Here is a 24,069-nt window from a genome sequence, read left to right as displayed (position 1 = left end):
TTTTAAGACTACTGAAAACATGCTCCACACCTCGTCTCTCTCAGATTTTGGAAGGCACTTCAGATTCTTAAACCTTTGGTCGAGTGCTATAGCTGTCTTTAGAAATCTTACATTCGTACCATCTTTGCATTTTGTCAAATCTGCAGTGAAAGTGTTCTTAAAATGAACAACATGTGCTGGGTCATCATCCGAGACAGCTGTAACATGAAATATATGGTAGAATGTGGGTAAAGTAGAGCAGGGGATGAACAATTCTCCCCCAAGGAGTTCTGTCACAAATTTAATTAGTGCATTCTTTTTTTAATGAGTATCATCAGCATGGAAGCATGTCCTCTGGAATGGTGGCCGAAGCATGAAGGGGCATATGAACGTTTTGCATATCTGGCACGAAAATACCTTGCAACGTTGGCTACTAAAGTGCCATGCAAATGCCTTAGTGATTGGCTGAACAAGCAGTAGGACTGAGTGGACTTGTAGGCTCTGAAATTTTACATTGTTTTGTTTTTGAGTTATGTAACAAAAAAATGTACATTTGTAAGTTGCACTTTTAGGCCAAAGAGATTGCATTGCAATAGTTGTATGAGGTGAATTGAAAAATACTATTTCTTCTGTTTATCATTTTTACAGTGCAAATATTTGTGATCCAAATATTCACTTTGATTTCAATTACAACACAGAAAACAAGATATACATGAAAATGTAGAAAAACATCCAAAATATTTAATACATTTCAATTGGTAGTCTCTTATTTAACAGTGTGATTAATCGAGATTAATTTTTTGAGTTAATTGCATGACTTACTTGTGATTAATTGACAGCCCTAATTATAAAGTTTTACTTTTGTTGAGAGGGTTATGTTGTGGGATTTCAGGACTTTCTTATGTAGCTTTACTAATGACTGAGAAGCTTTCTGTATCCTGTTCGTGATCTCTTTGTCAGGAGATCCATCATGGGAGATATTGCTGCCGACATGGGCAAAACTGTCAACTTGCTTTAGCTGGACTCCACTCATGGAGGTGCTCGGGGATATGGCCCGGCGCGGTGATGAGATGATCAGTGCAACCCCACAGGTCTCTTCAGGCTGATTGTGAGGCCAAACAATTTTGATGCTTCAGCGAAGTGACCTCGATGCACTGGGCATAAGCTTTCGTGGGTAAAAAACCACTTCTTCAGATGGGCTAGCAGTAGCAGTTTGGGTGTGGGAGGGGGCTCAGGGCTAGGGGCAGGGGGTTGAGCGGTGTCGGGGGGGTGCTTACCTTGGGGTGGAGGGCTCCCCAGCACGGCCCTGCAGCTCCTAGGTTCCCGGCCAATGGGAGCTGTACAGCTGGCGTTTGTGGTGGGGGAGCAGTGTGCAGAGCCACCTGGCCCCTCTGCTGCCTAGGAGCTAGGGACATGCGGAGCCAGTTAGGGAGCGCCTGTCAGCCCCGCCAACCCTTTTCCCCAGCACCAGCGGGGACCTCGGGCCACGCGCTACTGCCTGGCCTTCCCTCGCAGCACCGGCAGGGGTCCCGGGCCACGCACCACTCTTCCCCCGAGAACCAGCGTGGGTCCCGGGCTGCGCACTGCTGCCCGCCTCCACCCCCAGCACCAGCAGGGTCCCGGGCAACCTCCCCCAGCACCCGTGGTGCCTCCAGAGCACCCGCAGCCCCCCACCCAAGTTTTATTTCAGGGTATATAGTAAAAGTCATGGACAGGTCACAGCCAGGAATTTTTGTTTACTGCCCGTGACCTGTCCATGACTTTTACTAAAAATACCTGTGACCAAAATGTAGCCTTATCCATAATCCTTCTCTATTGACTGTATCAGATGCCTTTGTCAGATCCATGAAAACACTGAACAGATTCATGTTTTCAATACATTTTTCTTGTATTTGCCTGATACTGAAAATCATGTCTATGGTGCTACAACTAGGTCTGACTCCACACTGGGAGTCTCAGGTAGATTGGCTTCTGAGACAGATTAAATCAGTCAGGAGGACATGAGCAAAGATTTTTCCAGTGACAGACAGGAGAGAGATCCCACGGTAGTTATCACAGACCATTCTGACAGGTTTCAGAGTAACAGCCGTGTTAGTCTGTATTCGCAAAAAGAAAAGGAGTACTTGTGGCACCTTAGAGACTAACCAATTTATTTGAGCATAAGCTTTCGTGAGCTACAGCTCACTTCTGCTGCCTTTATTTTTAAATAAAGGAATAATTGTGGCATCTTTGAAGTCTTGTGGCATTTCTTCACTGTCCCAGATGTCAGTAAGGATCTTACTGACCTTTGGACCCACAGATTTAGATATTTCTGCTGGTATTCCATCTCTGCCATCTCTGAGCTCATCATATTGATTGCCTTTTCTCTTTCTTCAAGTGAGGGTGGCAAGTCAAGGTGGTGCTGAATAGGCTTTTGAGGTATCTGATTAATAGCACTTGTTTCAATGGAGGATGGTCTGTTCAGTAGTTGGCTGAAATGTTCAACCCATCTCTGTTCCACGCCATGTTTGTCCTTGATGACTGTCCTGCCATCAGCCATCATGAGCGAACCTCTGCCCACCTCTGAAGGTCCAAAGACTAGCTTCAAGGAATCAAAAAACTTTGTTTCATTTGTCTCTGCATACATTTGAGTGTCTTCTGCTACCTTCTCCCACCATTTATCTTGTATCAAGCGGAGTTGTCTTTGTGCCGTGCTTTGCAGGTGTTTGTCTCTTTCCGAGGGGGACTGAATATCATTTTGCCAGATTTGGAAAGGCTCTTTTTTTTCTTTCAAGAGTACCGTGATTTCCCCCTCATTCTCATCAAACCAGTGAGCCCAAGACCCCACGGTGAGCCGCTTTCTTCCATACAAGGACATCACTTGCAGTTTTTTGTACTGTGTCTCTAAATTCCTCCCATGAGGCAGGGTTATCACCAAGGTTGGTTTCTTGTGAACTTTGTAGCTTGTCTTGAGAGGATGCATGGTTTAGTTTAACAATGTCAGGAGATGTCTTGACTGTTTTGGGGCATTTCAGGCGTGTAGGTACAATGTGTAGATTCGGTATTGACCAAATCATTCTATGATCCATCCAACATTCTGCTCCATGCATGGCTCTGGTGATCCTGACATCCCTTATGTCACATTGTCAGACAATGATGTAATCTATTAGATGCCACTGTTTGGATCTGGGGTGCATCCACGTAGTTCTATATTTGTCTGCCTGTCTGAAGATGGTATTTGTAATTGTCAGGCTATGTTCTGCACACTTGCTTAGGAGTAGGAGACCATTTTCGTTCATTTTTCCAATCCTATTTTTTCCTATGACACCTTGCCAGTTGTTGTTATCATTAGCTACTCTTGCATTGAACTCTCCTAGGATGACTAGTTTGTCACTTTGCAGTGTTGACTTGATGAGAGAGTCGAGATCAGAGCAGAGCCATTCCTTAGCATCGTCAGGGCTTGTAAAGGTGGGCGCATATGCACTAATGATGGTAACAAATCACGACTTATTTAGTGGTAACCGGAGTTTCATGAGTCGTTCGTTGATGCCCATTGCGAAGTCTTCAAGACATTGCAAGAGTTTGGTCTTGATGGCAATTCCCACTCCATGGATTCTATCTTCATGTGGTTCTTGTCCCTTCCAAAAAAAGGTGTAACCCCCAGCTGGTTCTGTAAAAATGCCCTCGTCTGCCAATCTGCAGCACTCAGTGAAACTAATATCAGTGTCATACCAGGCTAGCTCTTTTGAAAGGGGAGCTGTTCTTCTTTCAGATCGAGAGGTATTGTCTTTGTCTATCACAGTCCTGATGTTCTAAGCAGCAATCTTTAGCGCTTTTTCAGTTATCTTTAGTTTTCGACTGCGTTGAGGATGATCCACCAGCCGTGGTAAGCTTGCCGGATTTGATTTGGGCAGGCAATGTTTGAAGCACCTTTTCCAGCCCATTCCCTTACAAAGGGAGAGCAGTGCAAGCCTAAAAATGGCTGCTCTGTCACTTTGGGTGCTGCCGAGCTTCCCTGCTGCCCTTGGGTCAGGGCTGGGCGACCAGGGTCCCAGGCCGCCTGCATGCAGGCTTGTGGCTACGACTGCCAGGAGTCATCTTCACCTGTCGCTTTGCCACTCCCCCATTGCTCAGGACTTTTAGAGAGAGATGTGCATGAATGAGGTGTGTGTGAAGTTGATTAAAATGGGAGAGTCGTTGGACAAACCCGTTCTCTCAGCTGCTGAAGCTTGGCCCAGTGGCACAAGGCTGTTACAACTGGAGGCTTCTTTAGCTGCAGTGGCTAGCCTTGACTTCTGTAGCGCCCCATCATGCCTTTCGCCTTCCACAGTAGGTTGCTTTTCAAGCTTTTGGACCAATATATGGTCTCTTTCGCCCTGGCTACCTGAACAGTCTTCGTATGCTTGGGGAGGGCAATCCCTAAATCACTGTCAGTTTCCACACTTCTGGTTACCCTCACCTGGTTTCGCCCTGCCAAGGCAGCTTATCAGGGTGTGGCCACTGTCGCATACTTACGACTGCTTGGAGCCACAGGTGACAGCTGGGTGTCCACTGAGGACCAGAGAGGAAAAGAGCCACTCAAGGAGTCCGGCAGTTCGAATCACTCAAAGGTGCTACCTCTCCCATACACCTCATACACCCCATTTCTGCAGTCGGGTGGGTGCAAAATGGGAAAAGTCAGGGCTGGGGGTGGGGGGCAGAAGCTCACTGTGGCTGGGATGGGGGAAGGAACAGAGATATAGGAAGGGGAGCAAGGAGAGCTACTGAGACCCGGAGAGTGGGAGGAGGGGCAGCTGGCTGCAGGTTGGGAAGAGGCATCCTTGGCAGTTCCTACTGCAGTGCCGCAGCAGCTGGTGCCCTGTGCTCCCCCGGCTCCTTGGCTATGGGTGCCCTGTGCGTGACACCCCCCTGCCCAGGTGCCGGTGCCCTGCTCCCCACCCACCCCCCTCCCGGTGGCACGGACAGAAGTGCTGTTGCCAGCCTTATCTCCTCCCCTGTGTTGCCACTCTAGACCCTCCTCCAAGTCTCACTCTCACCTCTGCCCCCTGGCATGCACACAGGGGCAGAAACAGCCTGGTCCTGATCTCAACTGAAAGGCAGCCTGGGGAAGAAACATACATCAGTCGCCCCCCCCGGACCGGCAGTATTTCCGTTGTGCGGCACTAGCATCCCCCGCTCCCCAGTTCTGCCACCCCTGGGAACAGTCCCCTTCTGCGTGACTGAAGAGTTAAACCGCGTAGCTGTTAAAAATGTTGGATTTAAACAAGGGTAATTGTAAGCAGCAGGTGAGACCTTGCTGTCGTTCCGACACTCTTAGCATTCTAGCCAAAGTTGTCATTCTAAGCAGAGTTCTTGCCCTTTTGAGGACGAAGGAGCCGTAGCTGTGTCTGATCCACGGAGCACTCAGAAACTCAGGTGCTGTGTCTGAGCCAGTGGGTTCAGTGCACCCCATGGATGGAACTCAGTCGTGTGCCACTGGGGTCGAAGTCTAGTAGAGTTCAGAGCTGTGGACAAAGGGCTAAGGACCTGCCTTTCCTCTGCTGTGGAGGAAACTCTTTTCTCTGCCCCAGCTTTGCTGAGCTGTAGAGGATGTTGGGTTGGTGGGTCACCCCCCCCCCATGAAGTTTGTTAAACTGCTTAAAATGTTAGTATAAAAACCAAGTTTTACTCTTCCCAGGCGGGCGGGTGTGGGGCTATCACACCCCAGGCCCCGATTCTCTCCGCTTCTTTGTCTCTTTTTTCTGGTTTTCTACTATTCATTTTCAGATTTTTTTTTTTTTTAATTCTTGGATTGTGTTTTTGTTCTGATAACTCAAACCAGCCTCTCTTTCCTCTTGCTCACTAATATTTCTGACGTGGCATGGTCATGGCCCAGAATGAGGAATAAGACTAAAAAAAAAAAAAAAAGAAGGAAGGAAAAGATAGAAAGAAAGAAATTTGTGAATGTTAGAAAATCATTTACTGAGCAATTTACTGAGCATCCACAATCCCATACTCCCCTTAGCTGAACATAGAACTGGCCACATTAGCCGATGCCATTGTTCTGAACAGGACAGGGACCCTGCTTGTGGCAATGGTCAGTGTTCTGGAGAAGCTGATAGAAGAAAAACTCCGCCATGTGAGTGTAGCAGAATCCCTTCCTGACCCATAATGATAAAATACAACCTGAAGCATGACCTTGGATTACTTGTACCTTCGCTGTGGTACTACTCATGCTGTTTGTGTCTGTAAGAGAACCAATCCTGCATGGTGCTGAGCACATTGGCCCAGCCCTTTAAAGCACTGAAGGACATGAGTAGTTCCATTGAATTCATGTAGAAATGCTGCTTTCTTTGGGTTAGCATTTTGTTTAATTCATACCAGACCTGGTATAGTCTCCTTAGATCCTTTCAAATGAGAAGCATGTCAATAATACGTGGTAGAAACTCCATCTCTTGACACGTTTAAATTTAGACTGTACAAAACATGGGCAGTAGGGAAGGTGGGAGATTAGCATCTTCAAAGTCCTACTGTTCTCCCTAATGGCCCATACAGGCTGATTGCCTACTGTCTGGTTGGCATTCCCCAGGTGTAAACCCACTTGTAATTGTTACATAGTAAATATTCCTAGCTTCAGATACAGAAATGATACATGCATACAAATAGGATAATCATAGTCAGTAAATCATAACCTTTTCAATGACACCTCACATTTCCTATCTTGCGTAAAACACATCTTAGTTATGCCATATTCATATTATAATAATATCTCTATGAAGAATATGGGGGTGAGGTGTCACAGGACCCACTTCTGTTTGTGAGAGAGATGAGCTTTCAAGCTTACGCAAAGCTCGTCAGGTCTGGGTGTGTACGCCCACCCACCTAGTCTTGCTAATCTCCTGGGAGCAACGCAGCCTCAGCAACACCCCGTGATGCAACTTGTGGCTGCTTTATAAAGAGGAGTCATGGCAGAAACCAGAGGAAAAACAACGAGGAGCCCTCGTGGCACCTGAGAGACTAACACATTTATTTGGACATCAGCGTTTGTGGGCTAGAACCCACTTCATCCGATGCCACAAGGGCTCCTCGTTGTTTTTGCTGATACAGACTAACACGGCTCCCACTCTGAAACCAGAGGACATTCCTGTTCAGACAGGACCAGCGGAGTCACGCCTCAGCACCAGAAAGAAGTTGGCAAGTAGGAAGGAATTCAGAGACGAATCATCGGAATGATGAAGGTGCCACAAAGACTGGCCCGTGAGTGACAGGGGTTGTTTGCTGTGACAGAAAAAGACACAGTCACTGCTCTCGCACAGCAAAGAACGCAAAAGTAATAATTTTAAAGTTTAATTAGATGGTTGAATCCCGTGACTTTTTCCTTCCAGTTGTTTGGCAAAGCAAATTCTGAGGAGAGTCACATATTTTCTCGTTACAGTAAGAATTGTTTGAAACCATTTAATATTCTTCTAATAATTTGAAATCATTTTAAAAAATACTCCACTATGCTGGGTACCCAGTACACATTCTTACAACTCCCTGGAGCAGCCTTGCTGACCTGTGGGGTGGGGGCTGACACAGACCTTTAGGATCCACCCCCTCCAAGAGTCATGTCTTTTGTCACCAAAGTCTTGGCCAGAGCAAACATCACTATTGTTTGTTATGTGTATTGTGGTAGTGTCTGAAAGCCCCAGTCATGGGCCAGGGCCCCGGTGTGCAAGGGGCTGGACAAGCACAGAACAGAAAAATGGTCCTTGCTTGCAATCTAGGTCTAAGAGAAAAGACGACAGGCGGCTGCAGCCAGCAAGCTGATTGTGACAAGGCTACAGTGGGACAGCACTGGTCAGCACGAGTCTCGGCATGCCAGAAGCCAACCTGTTGTCAAGATTTTTGTAGGCATCACAGCAAACACACCTTTCCAAGAGAGATTTGAAGGAGGACAAGGAGGTGGCTTTGTGGATGTTTACAGGGGGCTCAGCCCCTGTGTGAAGGGCAGCATGGAAAAGAGTTCAGAGGGGCTTGCTTGAAAACTTTACAAGTGGGCAACGGACCTGGAACCACTGGCAGAGCACAGATGGGAGCTGACATCGCAAAACCAGGAGTTGCCTATGGAGCGATGCAGGGAGAGGTGATGTGGTCAAAGTGCTGAGCCAGGAAAATGATCGTGGCAGCAGCATTGTGAACGGATGTGAGTGTGCCAAGATCGCCTTTTTCAAGGCCAGAGAGAAAGCGGCTGCAGTAATCGAGACAGGAGGGACCATTGTGATCATCTAGCCTGACCTCCTGTGTAACACAAGCTACAGAACTGCCCTAAAATAATTCCTAGAGCAGATCTTTTTCTTTAAAAATCCAATCTTGATTCAAAAATTGCCAGTGATGGAGAATCCACCACAACTCTTGATAAATTGTTCCAATGGTTAATTACTGTCACTGTTAAAACTTTATGCCTTATTTCCAGTGTGAATTTGTCTAACTTCAACTTCTAGCCACTGGATTGTCTGAGACCTTTCTCTGCTAGACTGAAGAGTCCATTATTAAATATATGTTCCCCAGGTAGGTACTTGTAGACTTTAATCAAGTCACTCCTTAACCTTCTCTTTGTGAAGCTAAATAGATTGAGCTCCTTGAGTCTATCACTGTAATAAAGGCAGGTTTTCTAATCCTTTAATCATCCTTGTGGCTCTTCTCTGAACCCTCTCCAATTTATCAACATGCGTCCTGAGTCGTGGTCATGAGAACGGGACACAGGATTCCAGAAGCGGTTGCACCAAATACAGGAGTAAACTAACCTCTCTACTCCTACTTGAGATTGCCCTGTTTATGCATCCCAGGATGGGATTAGCTTGTTTGGCCACGGCAGCACACTGGGAGCTCATGTTCAGATGCATATCCACCACGACCCCCCGAATCCTTTCAGAGTCATGCTTCTCAGGATAGAGTCCCTATGGTCTTTCTTCCTAGATGTATACAATTACAGTTAGCTGCACTCACTCATACATTTGTTTGTGCCCAGTTTACCAAGCAATCCAGATCACTCTGTACAGTGACTTGTCCTCTTCATACTTTACCACTTCCCCAATTTTTGTTATCTGCAAACTGATTTGTTATTGCTGATTTTATGTTTTCTCCCAGGTCATCAGTATAAATGTTAAATAGCGTAGGGCCAAGAACCGATCACGGCAGGACCCCACTAGAAACACACCCACTTGGTGATGATTCCCCAAAATGATTAGAGCCTGGATGAGACTTTTAGCTGCATTGGTAGAGGAAAAGGGCCAGATTCTAGAATTATTCAGGAAGAATCAGCAAGGTGTAGGATTTGGATATCAGGATCTAGAGAGGGGTCTGAGTCGAAAATGACACTCAGGTTATGGGCCTGAGTAAGAGGCAGGATGGTGGGGTTGTCCACAGTGATCGAGACAAGACATGGCAGGGAGGGTTTGTTGGGGAAGGAGATCAAGAGCTTTGTTTTAGCCATGTTGAACTTGAGGTGACAGCTAGACACCCAGAGAGACAGGCCAAGATTCTGGTTTGGACAGAAGGAGACAGGTCTGGAGTAGAGAGGTGGATCTTTGCATCCTCTGCATGGAGTTGGTAGTTGAATGTGTGTTTGCAGATGAGATTACCCACAGACAAGGTGGAGAGGGGGAAGAGGCGGGGACCAAGGACAGAGCCCTGTGGGATCCCCAGTGATGGTTGATGAGGGGCGGGGAGAGGAGGAGGATCCTATCTATCTTCAGGACTTATATGGTCCCCCTCAGCGTAGTCTCTGAGCACCTCACAATGTTTAATGTATTTATTCTCCTAACACCCCTGGGAGCAGGGCAGGGCTATCGATGGGGAACTGGGGCACAGGAAGTCTGAGGCGAAGCAAGGAATTGAGTCCAGGTCTCTCAGGTTTTAGGCTAGCATCTTGATGACTAGAGCATCTGAAGAACACATTGAAGCTGCTACTGGAGAGGTAAAAGGAGAATGAGGAGAAGACAGAGCCAGGAGGCCAAGGGAGGATTAGCTCTTGAGGAGAAGAAGAGTGTGGTCAATGGTGTTGAAAGCAGCCAAAGCTCAGGGAGGATGAGGAGGGAATCGAGGAGAGGTCATAGAGCCTTAGGCTCCGATGCTGCCAATGTTTGTGCAGTGTTGGAAGTGTGTAAGCATTCGCAGGATCAGGGTCTTCGCAGCAGAGAAAGATGGAGAGAACTGCTGTAAATCCTATGGGCATGGGATGGTTGGACACTGAGTGGGAGATGAGTCAGCATGGACTTGACAGTGTAAGTGTAACACCGATAGACCCCAGTCGCCAGGATTGAACCTGGGACCTCTGGAGCTTAGTGCATGAGCCTCTACCGCATGAACTGAAAGCCAACTGCCTGTTAGTTAAGGCTGTAGAGCAGACTCATAATCTCTCTCTCTCTAAGAGGTCTTGCTGCCACTAGATGGGACAGAACCCCACATCCAGGAGGTATGCGGGTAACATAAGCAGCACGCATGACTGTGTTTGCTTAGGCCAAACACTTGAGGAGAATGATGAGTAAGGCCACGAGGCATGGGTGAGAGTCTTCTGCTGTTGCTTTTGTGAAGACATCCTTGGAATCACAGGTTGGAACTTGAGAAAAATCCCCTGTCCCCTAGCAACCTGGATGGTGCTGGAGGACAGGCACCAGTGGAAAGCCCCCCAAATAGTTTGTTTTTTACAAAAGGGACACTGGGTCGGGGGAAGGGAGACAAACAGAAAGCCGCCCCCTGCTGCCACACCCCTCCCCCCCTTTCCAATGCTGTTTGCAATACATGGTGATCCCTTCCAACCACAACCACTGGACAAAGTGGAGAAATGGTCTGAAATAAATAGAGTGAAATTCAATAAGGACAAATGCAAAGTACTCCACATAGGAAGGAATATGGGAGTCATAGTGGATCACAAGCTAAATATGAGTCAACAGTGTAACGCTGTTGCAAAAAAAGCGAACATTGTTCTGGGATGTATTAGCGGGAGTGTTGTAAGCAAGACACGAAAAGTAATTCTTCCGCTCTACTCCACGCTGATTAGGCTTCAGTATTGAGTATTGTGTCCAGTTCTGGGCACCACATTTCAGGAAGGATGTGGACAAATCGGAGAAAGTCCAGAGAAGAGCAACAAAAATGATGAAAGGTCTAGAAAACGTGGCCTATGAGGTAAGATTGAAAAAATTGGGTTTGTTTAGTCTGGAGAAGAGAAGACTGAGAGGGGACATAACAGTTTTCAAGTACATAAAAGGTTGTTACAAGGAGGAGGGAGAAGAACTGTTGTTCTTGACCTCTGAGGATAGGACAAGAAGCAATGGGCTTAAATTGCAGCAAGGGCAGTTTAGGTTGGACATTAGGAAAAAATTCCTAACTGTCAGGGTGGTTAAGCACTGGGATAAATTGCCTTGGGAGGTTGTGGAATCTCCATCATTGGGGATTTTTAAGAGCAGGTTGGACAAACACCTGTCAGGGATGGTCTAGATAATACTTAGTCCTGCCTTGAGTGCAGGGGATTGGACTAGGCGACCTCTCAAGGTCCCTTCCAGTCCTATGATTCTATGTTTGGGAAAGCGTGGTTGTGTGACCCAGATTTCACCAAACAGGGCAGATTATTTGTTGAATTGTTTGCGGTTTAAGGGCTAGCACTGAAAACTTCCTCCATTTCCCGTAGGTACCCTGTGTGATATCACTCTCCTGAAGGTAACAGAGGCAGCAAGGGAGCAGATGCTGCAAGCATCTGGGTACAGACCTGATCCTTATGCTGCAATGCTGTGGGGGGGAGGGATAGTTCAGTGGTTTGAGCATTGGCCTGCTAAACCCAGGGTTGTGAGTTCAATCCTTGAGGGGGCCATTTAGGGATATGGGGCAAAAATTGGGGATTGGTCCTGCTTTTTGAGGGGGGGTTGGAGTAGATGACCTCCTGAGGTCCCTTCCAACCCTGATATTCTATGATGCCAGAAGAGTTAATAGTGGAGTGGCGTGGGAAAGTGTCCTACTGTGGTGAATGAAATAAGGCAGCCCTTCCCAGAAACCTTCTGCAAAGGATTGCAGAGTACCTCCATGAAAGCTTCCTGGAGAGCTCCCTGGAGGATTCCCGGGCCATCCCGTGCCCATAAACAGTCTTCTTTGGAGAGCACCCTCTGCGTAGCTGGAGTGGCCCACGATACCTCCTCTTTTGTTCAGATTCAACGTAAAAAATAAGAACAGGTAACCTTAGATCCCTCTAAGCTGTGCAGCCGGGCAGCTGCCTATTAAGCCCTGTGCAGGGGCTCAGGGCTGCTGCGGGGAGAGATGCCTCTCCCACAGCACGGACCTGCCGCGGCGGGGAGAGGTGCCCCTCCCCGCCGGCCCCAGCACGGACCTGCCCCGGACTTGCCACGGCCCCGGGAGAGGAGCCCCTCCCCCGGCCCAGGTCCGCTGGAGCTGCCTTGACCAGGGAGCAGCACCTCTCCCCCGGCCTCAAGCTGCTGCAGTGAGAGAGGAGTGGGGGGAGTCCTCTCTCCCCACCACAGCCCCGGGGGAGCCTGCACCCCAAACCCCTCATCCCCAGCCCCACCCCAGAGCCTGTACCACCCCAACCCTCTGCCCCAGCCTTGACCCCCCTTCCGCACCCCAACCCCCTCATCCCTGGCCTCACCCCAGAGCCTGCACACTCCCCACACACCCCAACCCTCTACCCCAGCCCTGAGCCCCCTCCCACACTCTGAACCCCTTGGCACCAGCCCCACCACATGCATTTTGTTATATGCACCACTATGAAGGTGATGTGTCACACATAACAAAATTCATTCCGCACATGGACATTAAAAAATTAGAGGGAACACTGCATGTAACCCCTACAGTTCGATGGGAAATGTGTACTTAGCAGAGTCTTGTCCATTTCTAATGTCAGAACCTGGGGCTCCATCTTGGTTTGCCCTGTTTGCTAGTCGCTTGCTTCTCAATATCGTGCAGAGCTGGCGTATGACCTCGTAGAAAGGTAATGATCAGGAAACTTGGCAGGAGACAGCACAGGCATCCAACGTGGCCAAGAGGCTCAGCCAATAAGCTAGTTGAGCTTTAGTCATGGCTCTCTTTCCCGCTGCAATGCTGAGAAGCTAGTGGCAGTTTGTGGGCAGATATTCCATCTGTGATCTTCCAGAATGAACTCCTGCAGCTGCAGGGTACCAGCTTTGAGGAAATAAATTAACAAGCAGAGCTCACATTCACAAGTTGGCACAGTGGATAGCTGGGCATTCGGCTGGCTAATTGCCAGGAGGCCTAGACTCAATCCCCCTCCTTATATTCTTTGTTCGTCAAGCTCAGAGGAGGAAATCAGAAAAATATTGCCCATTGTTTTCTTAGTTAACTTCTAATCTTGAAAATCTGATGGAAACACTGAGAAGTAGCATTTTATGGCAATAAAAATATGCATGGCAATAGAATGCTCAGCTGGGGTTTTGTGAATTTAAACATTTTCAAAATTATACACCATAATTCACAATAAATACATATTTGGGAAGGACACCTAAGTTTCCCCATCTAAGTAACAACCCTTTTTGCTTCTTGAGGATTCACAAGGGGCTGGTCTACCCTGAAAACTTACACCAGAATATCTCCGACTCAGGGGTGTGACACATCCGCGGCCCTGAGAGATAGAGCCATGCTGGCCTAACTCCCTGTGGAGACCGCGCTAGCTGGACAGAAGGATTCTTTGGTTGATCTAGCTGCCACCTCTCAGGAGGTGGATGAACCACAGAGATAGGAGGACCTCTCCCACGGTGTGTGTGACCTGTTCTTGTTGAGAGCGACTGGTTTTCACACCTCTACTGATCAGAGCTTTACACAATTTTAAAATGTTTAGAAATGTAAATTGACCCACAATGGGCTCCAGGCATAGGTGGAGGGAGGGAGCTGCAGGAGGCCGAGGGGGTCGGTAAACTGATGGACATACATTTGGAGGTTGGAGGCGGGGTGGCATGCAGCTCTGCACATGGGCATGGGGACTTGAGCGGGGGAGGGCAGAACCAGGAGGTGGGATCAAAATGAAAAAGAACTAGATTATAAAATTCCATCCCTTGTTCCAGGGACCAGGTTCTAGTAACTCAAAGAGTCTCCCAAATAACAGGAAATGGATTGTGTCTATTTCCAATACAACTGACCCATTGTGGCGGGTGAAGAATTCATTCTTCCCAGCACACGCAATGGGTGCAGCGTGCTGATAATGAATGAAGCTGGAGTTTTAGCATTTCTCTGTAGGCTGCTTTAGCCAACTTTAGCATTACATCATCAGTGCGGGAACGAGGGTCCAGAGCAGAGGGCTGTCTGCTGGAGTCCTCAGGCTTCTCAGTGCACCTTCAGGCTTCTTTCCCTCACTCATTTCATACCCAGGAAACACAATAGTGATCTCCATGGTTACATTAATTCTCCTGGTGCTTGTGCACTCACAGGTGGGATCTTCTGACCCCTGAACATAGTTCCCAGCTCCCCAGCCAGCCCCCTCGAGGCCAGCCATCCCTCCGGCTCCTGCACAAGTGTTCCAGCTCTCTGCATCTTAAAAGCACATGACTCCTTCCTGGTGCCTTCCTCTTTAACGTTCCTTTTACTCTGTGGTTCTGAGTGTAGGTTAGGGGGGAGCCTTGGGGGCTGTTCTCCAAGCCTCGCATTTCCCTACCCTGCGCGCCTTGGCATCCGAGGGCTTTTCAGAGATGATATGCTTTCTGTCAGGCTGTGGGGGAGGCAAGAGGAAATGGTCGCTCCTGCTCCCTGCACATTCACAGAACAGCCTGCACCAAATCCTAGCACTTAGCTGATAACTTTCCAAAGAGAAAGAACCCAGTAAATGGCCCAATTAAAACAGACACAAGAGGAAAATGCGAGTGAGCGCTGGAGTGTTGGCGAGGCGGCTAGGCTCTGTGGGAAGTGCTCCATGTGTGTCTGCCAGTACCTGTTACTCGAAGGGCTCTGACATTCTCCAGACTTCCCTGCAGGGATAGCAGCACCTGATTCCACTTAAAACTTGCCCGTGTGTCTCCCCCCAGCCCTACACCTCACCCTAGAAAGCACAGAGTGTGGAGAGAATGAGGATGTAATTAGCTGGGAAAAACTTCCCAGGACTTCCGTCAAAGTATTTCACAGCCACACTTGGATACCGCGAACACACAAACAACATGAACAGAGCAAGCAGCATGCGGCTGAGAGCGGTGGTCGGCTGCTGGCTTATCCTCTGCCCAGTTTGCAACTTTCACATGCACCAAAATTGCTGTGCTTGCCATGCGCCCACGAACGACGACCTGAGGAGGACGATAAATTCACCCCAGGGAAGCGAGGAAGCAGTTTGCTCCATAAATATTTCCACAGAACAAACATGCTGCAGCCTGTGTCTATTTAGCATCTGCTGACCTCTTTTCTCCTCTGTGGCTGTGGCTGTTTTCTCCAGTTCCCTGCCCCCATCCCGTTCTGTGCGAGATGGGCAGCAGGCCCTGCTTGCAGGATGTTTTTCAGTGTCTCAGATTTATGGTTGTCTGTGTCAGATTTAGTAGGTGTAGGACTCCTGAGAAAGCGGCGGCCTGTGTGCAGAAATGGTGAAGGAGGGGCTGAAGGAAGAGGCTGCTCCGAGACAATCCGTCATGCACTAACCATCACTTAGAAGCTACTCGGAGAAGGGTATCGATTCGAGGAACTATACACAGAAAATCCCAAAGCCTCTGACAGCAGGCTCTGTGCTGCCAGAGCCCAGACGGGGCTGCTGGCGCCCTCTGGTGTGAGGAGACCCCGGTTTTAGATGAGGAGAGCAGATCGCCTTCCTCTCCCAACCCAGCACGGCAGGGTGGAGGCTTGTGTCACCCAGTCTGACCCAGAGCACAGTCTTTGGGGCACAGTATTGCAGGAGGTGCCAACCTGAATGGCCTGAGCTGCACATTCCATGTTTCAGCTTAATTCTTGCCAGGGCTGAGCCCTGGCTGGCACCTCTGGGCTTGGCAGTCCACAGTCCTGGCACCTGTGCTCTGGCACATCAGCTATGAAAGTAAAAAAAATTGCTTGAGCCCCAGCACCTAATTGCTTGAGTCCCGGCACCTCTTTAATTACAAATTAAGCCCTGCCTCCAGCACTGTGGCTTCTGGGTGTGGCATCCCTCATACCATGGATATGCTTCATCATGTCTCTTCTAGCAACGTTTGTTTTATTATGAAGACCATGATCGTGGTTCCAAAATGAAGGTTACACCAGGATTGTCTTTTCAGTGGGACCTTTGTGGTCTTCTAAATCGGTTTGCACGTGACTATTTTGAGGGGAAGGTACCAGGAGTGATAGTTCTCAGCATGCCTGGTGTCCCTGCAGTGCCCATGTGCTGGAATTTCTGTCCCTAAGCTACAGGCTGGAAACAAATCTTTTTTTACAGATTTCAGGCGGGGTATCCCTCTTTTTCCAAACATGTTTGTAGAACACGGCCATGAAATTTCACATCCTCAAAGAAACACACTGTTTGGTGACTACGAACATTGTCTAGGAGAACAACATATCAAACCTGAAGAATGAATGACAGCGTTCCCGGTCAGCCCTGGTCAGACTGTTTAGTTGCTGTTGATTGTCTGGAGGTAGGGTGGTGTCACCCAATATGACCCATAGCACTTGTGAGTGGGGTGGGGCGGGAGAGATGAGGGGGGATGGAAGTAGCTGTATGCGGGATTCTCTTACTAACTTGGCTAGGGGACAGAGTAACAGCCGTGTTAGTCTGTATTCGCAAAAAGAAAAGGAGTACTTGTGGCACCTCAGAGACTAGCCAATTTATTTGAGCATGAGCTTTCGTGAGCTACAGATGCATCCGATGCAGTGAGCTGTAGCTCACGAAAGCTCCTGTTCAAATAAATTGGTTAGTCTCTAAGGTGCCACAAGTCCTCCTTTTCTTTTTGGCTAGGGAGTGCAACAGGGTTCTCTGTGCCTCTGCACAGGGTTCTCTGCGCTGGAGCACGGCACTTCGGAAGCCTGAACTCAGACGTTTGAACCACAGAGAAAAACATTAGTGTTAAACTTAAAACCAAAACACGCCTGTCCTCAGCCATTCCCCCAGGCAGCCAGGTGGCAGAGCATTTGGGGCAGTGCTAGGGCTGGGGCAATGCCAGGGCTAGCCCATTGGAGGCCGTAGCAGGAATATTTCTCCCCACCCCCAAACACATACTAATAATTAATGGGGGGGCCTTGAGCTGCTTGGGGCCCTCAATAGTTGTTGAGTCTGCTTACGCCTAGCGCCGGCTCTGAGGTGGTGTTTGAAAGACTGGAGCCATGCCTTTGAGAGGCTCCCAGAGTGAACACCTGGCAGAAGCTCATTCAACCTGGGAGGGGAGCTGCTGCATTTTGTGTCAGCTGAAGTTTTCTGCTGCTTTCCAAGGCAGCCCCAGTGCAGTGTGTGCAGGAGCCGAGCCTGGGTACGACCCAGCTGGGCAAAGCATGGGGAGGTGCATCGCAGAGGAAAGGTTGCAGCATCCTGGCCAATAATGGCTGCTTTTGAAGCCACCTCTCTGTCTGGTGGCCTAGGTGCAGCGACTCCCCAGGCATGGTCCTTGGTTCGATGCAGTTGTGAAGTGTGCCCAGACTTCAGGGTCTAGGAGGAGTTTTGCCCAGCCTTGGAATGATATCCCACTTTAAAAGGTCACATGCATTTACCAGATTGTAGGTGTGTAGCGGGTTCGTGGTGGTTCCCCCCACTCTGGCTCACTACATCCGTGGGCAAGGAATAAGCAAAGTCTGGTGTGAGGATCTAGGGCTCTGGTGGCAGGGTGGAGTGGACTCACAGCCTGAAGGGGCTCTGGCTTTCAGGCCAGGCAGGCTATAACGATGCTGGTTCTGGAGGGACCCAACTGAGAGTGCCAATTCAGGACAAATTGCTTAGAACAGGGCAGTTACAGCCCAAGGCTGGGGTTTCTATGCACACCAAGGCAAACCAAACCAGCCAAACAGAGCAGACTTTGGTTTCACCCCACTGGCTAACCACAAGTCACACAAGCAATCCCCTTAGACACTCCAGTTTCCCAGTATCTCCACCAGTGGTTGCAATCATGTTCTATATGGTCCCAGTTCAAGTCAATAATGTCACACAGGCTCTAGGTAGTCTGTGTGCTCTGGCCCTTGGGCAGCGCAGAGCAGTAAAGGTTTAGGGGCTCAGGCCCTTGGGCAGGGAAAAGCACCAAACAGTCTAGGAAGCACAGGCTGGGTAGCGCACCAAGCAGTCTAGGTGCTCATCCCGCAGGCAGGGCAGAGCAGTGAACAGTCTAGCGGCCCAGGCCCTTGGCAGCACAGAGCAGTCAGGGTCTAGCATCCTAGTTCTGGCGGACAGTAGAGTGACACAGGCCTCCTGGCCCAAGGTGAGGTGGCTGCCACCCCAGGGGTGGCCCGGCAGTGGGTCACCCGGACCCACCCTACTGCACTGGGGCCCAGCCCAGCCCTAACAGTGGTAGAGTGCGTCGAACTGGGTCATCAGGGAATCCAGCTGCAACACGCTGACCGGGTTTCAGGCAGCAACGCCGCCGGACTGGAGTCGGCTGTCCTTGGCCCACTTTGTACCCTCGCCGCGCGGTGCCCCTGGATCTGTGGGTCCTCCATCTCCCCAGGGTAGGTAGCCAGCGGCAGGCCCAGCGACTCCTCAGTGTATCGGTCAGCTGGCGGCTCCAGCAGCTCTGGCCAGTCCTCAGCTTGGCGGGGCTCCCCTTCGGTCCAGCCTCGGGAGCAGGCAGAAGGCATCCATCTCCTCCAGCAGCTGCAGCCCAGCTGAGCTCCAGGACCCATCCTTTACACTTCCTGTCTCGCCTCTTAGCTTCCTGTGGGAGGGGTGGGCATGGCCTGGCTCTGCCCACCTGGGCTCTGAGCATGGTTTCTCCTGCTCTGGCTCAGTGGGAGGCCACTTCAGCTCACTACGAGGTGCCACAGGTCAGCATTTGACATCAGAGGCAGAGCTGACGGACAGGAGCAGAGGGTCTGGAACGCCTGGTACTTTTCTTTCATTTGAGTTACAAGCTGGTTTTCGTTTCTTCCCAGCCAGGTCTCTAGACAAACTCTATAACTTCGCCGACTGCTCTGGCCTCCACCTGATCTTTGCGCTGAATGCCCTGCGCCGAAATCCAAATAACTCCTGGAACAGCTCCAATGCGCTCAGCCTGCTGAAGTACAGTGCCAGCAAGAAATACAACATCTCCTGGGAGCTAGGCAACGGTGAGTGTGTCTGGCCAGCTCGCCTGCAGCTCCTCAGAGTGTCGCTCGCTGTGGCAGGAAGGGAAGGGTCAGTTCCCCCTTCGTACCGAACACTTGCAGGACACTTTGCCCTTAGCCATTCAGAGGGGACTGAAAGGACCCTGCTGTGAGGAAGTGTGCACTGTTGGAGACCCAGCTAGCTTCAGAAGGGCATCTCTGTAACGTCCGTGTAATGGGCTCCTGTCTGAACACACCTGTCTGCTGGTATTTCACGATCAGAAACGCTTCCACACAGCTCACTGCCTGTCACAGCGGGGCGTGCCACGGGAGTGCAGACAAGCCACGGCGTGGGCCGGCGGGGCAGAAAGGACAGTTGCAATAACTAGCTACAGGAGACGCAGCGAAGGAAACAGGGGCGCTGGAATAATGTGTACAGTGGGGGTGCTGAGAGCCATTGAACCAAACTGTAAATCCTGTATCTAATGGAAGCCACTCCGGCACCCCCAGTTCCAGCCCCTGTGCCCATTAGCCCTCAGCTGGCCCCAGGTTGCCGGGGTGGAAAGGGGTAGTAAGGCCACCTCTCCGCCTTCTTCCCAGTTCAGGAAAACCTGCAGATTGAACCCCAGGCTGGGGAAGGGCGGCGAGGGGAGCTCACAGCACCCATTTATTCCTATATCCCTCCTGCCTCTCTGGCCTGCTCCACATTTAAAACTGACGCTGGCCGAGCTGTGTCAGACAGGGCGTGAAACCCGCACCCACCAGCGACACAGCAGTTCTGACACAACCCCGGTGATACCAGAGTGCTTCTGTTGGCACCGTCTACGTCCACACTTAAACCAGGGGCTCTCAGCCTTTCCAGACTGCAGCAGCTCCTCACTTAACGTCGTCCCAGTAAACGTTCTTAGGTCGCTACGCCATTAGAGAACATGCTCCTTTAAAGTCCTGCAATGTTCCCTTATAAAGTTGTTTGGCTCCCCTGTTCTGACTGCCCAGCGCTCCTGCCAGGGAGCGGGGTCGGGGCACAGGGGCTTGCCTGCTCCCCGGCTGGAATGCCAGACGGGGCAAGGCCCCATGCCCCCACCCTGCCTCCACCAAGCTTCACAATCATCATTGGTAAGTACAGTATTAAATTGTTTCTTTAAAATTATTTAAAACTTATACTGTATATGTATATAATGTCTTTTGTCTCGTGAAAAAAATTTCCCTGGAACCTAACCCCCCCACATTTACATTAATTCTTATGGGGAAATTGGATTCACTTAACATTGTTTCGCTTAAAGTTGCATTTTTCAAGAACATAACTAGGATGTTAAGTGAGGAGTTTCTGTACTGTACCCTTTTAGGAGGCTGATTTGTCTTGAGTACCCCCCAATTTTCACCTCACTCAAAAATGATTTGCTTCCAAAATCAGGCATAAAAATGCAGACGTGTCCTAGTACACTGGTACTGAAGAGCGGCTTAGGTTCTCCTTTTTACCATATCATTGTAAAATAAATCAACTGGATTAGAAACACTGTAGGTACATGTCAGCGTACAGTGTATGGGGCAGAATGAACCAGTCCTGGGCTGCATGAAGCCTCAGTTTGTACGGACTCTGCTAGTGCTTGATGTAGCCTGCTGTAAAACTAGGCAACTCTCTAGCTGAGTTGATGTGCCCCCTGGAAGAGCTCTGTGTACCCCAGGGGTACATGTACCCTGCTTGAGAACCACTGACTTAAACCACTCGCTAGCGTGCGGGGAGGGGTCCCATTGCTGGAGTGAATCCACCTTGCCGAGGGGCAGTGGCGAGGGTGCCCTCGTGCTGTCTGTATGGTGGTTAGGTCGGCTTAGCGGCACTGCTCAGGAGAGTGGCTTTTTCACACTCCTGAGTAACATAGCTGGGTCGACCTCATATTTAAGTGTAGCCCTGGCCATAGCTAATGTCGTTTGGATGGTGGTGTTCCTCCAGCATAGAAAATCTCCTTCTGTCAGCATACGCTGTGGGCGGGTCTGCACTGAAAAGGTATGTCAGCGTAGCTTCTCCCAGGGCTGTGAAAATCCCTGCGCCCCCGGAGAGACATTGTTAAGCCAAGCTAAGCCCCGGTGTAGACAGCACGAGATGGACAGAATCCTGCCTCTCGGGGAGGTGGGTTACCTGCATGGACTGGAGCTCCCACCCAGTGCTGTGGGAAGTGTCTGCACTGAAGCCCTGCAGAGCTGGGGCTGTGGCCCTGGGGTGTTTTCAGTAGAGACCTCGCCTGTGTTTACACTAGTGGGCTCTGCCAGCTAGGTGCTGCAGTATAAACAGCCGGGAGGTCCCCTGCCGTGGCTCTTTGTTGGGTGGGGTGCATGAGCTGGGTGACCTTCTCCAGAAGGGCTGAGCGGGCTTGTTGATGTTTATTTTCCCAGAACCCAACAACTATCGGACATTGACTGGCCGTACCGTGAATGGCAGTCAGCTGGGGAAGGACTATATCCAGCTGAAGAGCCTGCTGCAGCTTATCCGCACCTACACCAGAGCCAGCCTCTATGGGCCCAACATTGGGCGGCCCAGAAAGAACGTCATCACTCTCCTGGAGGGGTAAGTGATGCGGGTTAGATCCCGGGTCCTCAAATCTCCCCTCACCAAGGCTGATGGAGGCCAAACAAGTCCAAGTCCCACCCCTGCAGATGCACTGAGTCTCTTGCTGGGCAAGCTTGGTGCACTGCTGCTTGTCACTCCGTGTAATGGCGCGAAGGAGGCCAAGGGTCCCCGCGTGGTAAAGAACGTCTGGAGTGGGGGCATGGTGGCCCAGAATCCACGGGGAGCAGAGCCGGGTGCGTACAGATACGCCCATTCTTAACTCTGAGTGTTCTGCTTCCATGCTATGACACTGTCATCCACACACGGTCCGTTTAGGGGATGAGCTCCTCAGACAGGGATTCTGCCTCCGATATGTTTATGCCGAACCAAGAACCAGGGGCCTTGAGCCTGACTGGAACCTTCTAACACAAGAGCTAGAGAGATGATAATAACAATGGTGGTAATAATTAGACAGTAAGTGCAACAGTAAGCAGGGAGTGTGCCTCATCGCAGTCTCTTCAGAGGACAGGAGAAGCATGTTTCAGAGAGATGCTGCTTTCCTGCTCTGTTTGGAGTGTCCTGTCTCCTCATCCTGCCATTCAGATCAGCGCAGGGAGGAGGGGCCTGGCACATGTCGGTTAGCGTGCTGCCAGACTTTGCCTTGTACCAAGCGCTCTGCTTGCTCCGTCCAGAGCACAGGCAAGGTGTAGAGCTGGGGACAGTGCTCCAGTCATTGTCAGCGTTCTTGCTAATAATCGTTTGCTTTGACTATGACCCTAAGCCACTTACATGATTTCCCTGAGCTACAGCAGAAGGGCTAAATCCCTGCTTTCCACTTCTGAAGCAGAGGCCAGGGCTGGGGAAGGTTCCTCCCCTCATCTTGGAGAAGAAGATCCTCTGGCAGACTGGCTGTGCCGTTAAAAGGCACCAAACAGCCAAGTCCCGCTGGCACCTCTCAGAATCAGAGATTCCTGGATGGCATTAGCCATCCTCTGCATTTCAGCTCTGCACTCCCAGGAGCTGCCGAAGGGTGTCCAGGAGCCAGTGGAGGTGCTGACGGGCATGCGTGCTGTCGTCTCACGTCTTCATATGTATGAGGAAGGGAGCAGCGAGGTTCTGCCGGGACTAGAAGTGAGGCAGGCCAGAGAGAAGGGAGCAGCCATAGTGGAAGGGGATAGCAGAAGAGGAGACGAGGCGGTGATGGACACCAACAGCTGGAGAAGACACAGGACAGCCACAGAAACATGGGAGATGCAGGAGCTTCCAGCGAAAAGGAATTTGCATCGTGCTGAACAGGACCATTGTTCTGTGGCAGCAGTTCCCTGAAGGACCGTGAACAAAAGCTGCAGTATGGGGGCTGGGCAAGGGGAGGTTGCTAGTGGACTCCGCTGGGAGCGAAGTTAGGTCCAGACTTCATTAACAGCTGCACGAATAATCTGCCATAGACAATAAACAGCACACGAACATAATCCCTGGTGCACCAAGGAGAGAGCTCCGACCAGATCCTCAGCTCTGTTCCAGCAGCACAAAGGAGCCGTAGAGCTGCCTTAAGCAGCCCCCTGAGATTCCACTGCCTCCGTGTGTCTCTGCCACCCCCACTCCAAGGTTCTGACCTAGTGGCTGTGTCTAGGAACCAAGGGGCCAAGGCATGAGGCTGCTCTAAGTTGTGTCCAGAGCTGACCTGGGTCCTGGCCAGCCCCAGCATCCAGGGAATGAAAAGGTGTAAAGTCATGGTCGCCTCCCCCCGGGCGCGGGAGCTGTGCCTTTAAGTGTCTGAGCTCTCCAGACAGGGAGCGCAGGAAGGGTGCTGAAGAAGCCCATGGACCTGGCATTGAGGGGACCCGTGTCAGCACTGGAGCTGGGGTGAGGCCGGGCTGGAGCAGGCATACCCATGCCAGCTCTGTGCTGGACATGAGTATGCTGCTCGTGCCACTGTGGCTAGAGGCGCTGGCTGCCCTGAGTGTGTCCCTGTGGCCTCCGACCCATAGTCCCTCCCGCCACTCCCACCCTCGGCACACTAGCTAGGGTAGAGTTAACAGGAGCGTGTCTTGAGCTGAGACTCACACTCCCAACTCCAAGTGTAGACATATCCGGAATAAGAGAGGCTGTCTCTAGCATCAAGGGCCCTCTGTGACTACTGAGCACGGCACCCCTCTCCTGGGATGAGTGGGCCCAGAGATGGCTAACGGGTCCTGGCTGTTCTGGAGGGGGATCAGGGATGGGCAGATTGCTGCTGTTCCTGGATTTGTCTTGGAGCTCAAGTGAACACTTCACTGGTGACACTGCTGGAAGGGCTGGGATGCAGAATGGGGGTGACAGTCATGCCTGTCTCACCCTCAGCCTAGGCTGTTCTCACAGTGCTGGAGCACGGTGAGGCTGGAGGAAACCAGCAGGCTCTGGTCCACAGGGAGCTTTGTGATTCTGATTAT

General features: G+C 50.5%; 1 protein-coding gene across 1 annotated transcript in view; it reads left to right on the top strand.

Annotated features, from left to right (window-relative positions):
- Positions 1-24,069, top strand: part of HPSE2 (heparanase 2 (inactive)) — a 285,993-nt gene that overhangs the window by 162,539 nt on the left and 99,385 nt on the right. The window contains exons 4-5 of the mRNA XM_077823368.1: positions 18,946-19,119; positions 21,487-21,658. Coding sequence (XP_077679494.1) covers positions 18,946-19,119; positions 21,487-21,658 — 346 coding nt within the window. The remainder of the gene's footprint in view (positions 1-18,945; positions 19,120-21,486; positions 21,659-24,069) is intronic.

Source organism: Eretmochelys imbricata, chromosome 7 (genome assembly GCF_965152235.1).
Source record: "Eretmochelys imbricata isolate rEreImb1 chromosome 7, rEreImb1.hap1, whole genome shotgun sequence".
NCBI lineage: Eukaryota > Metazoa > Chordata > Testudines > Cheloniidae > Eretmochelys > Eretmochelys imbricata.
Note: the sequence above shows the minus strand (reverse complement) of the source record. Positions and strands in the feature narration are given on the sequence as shown.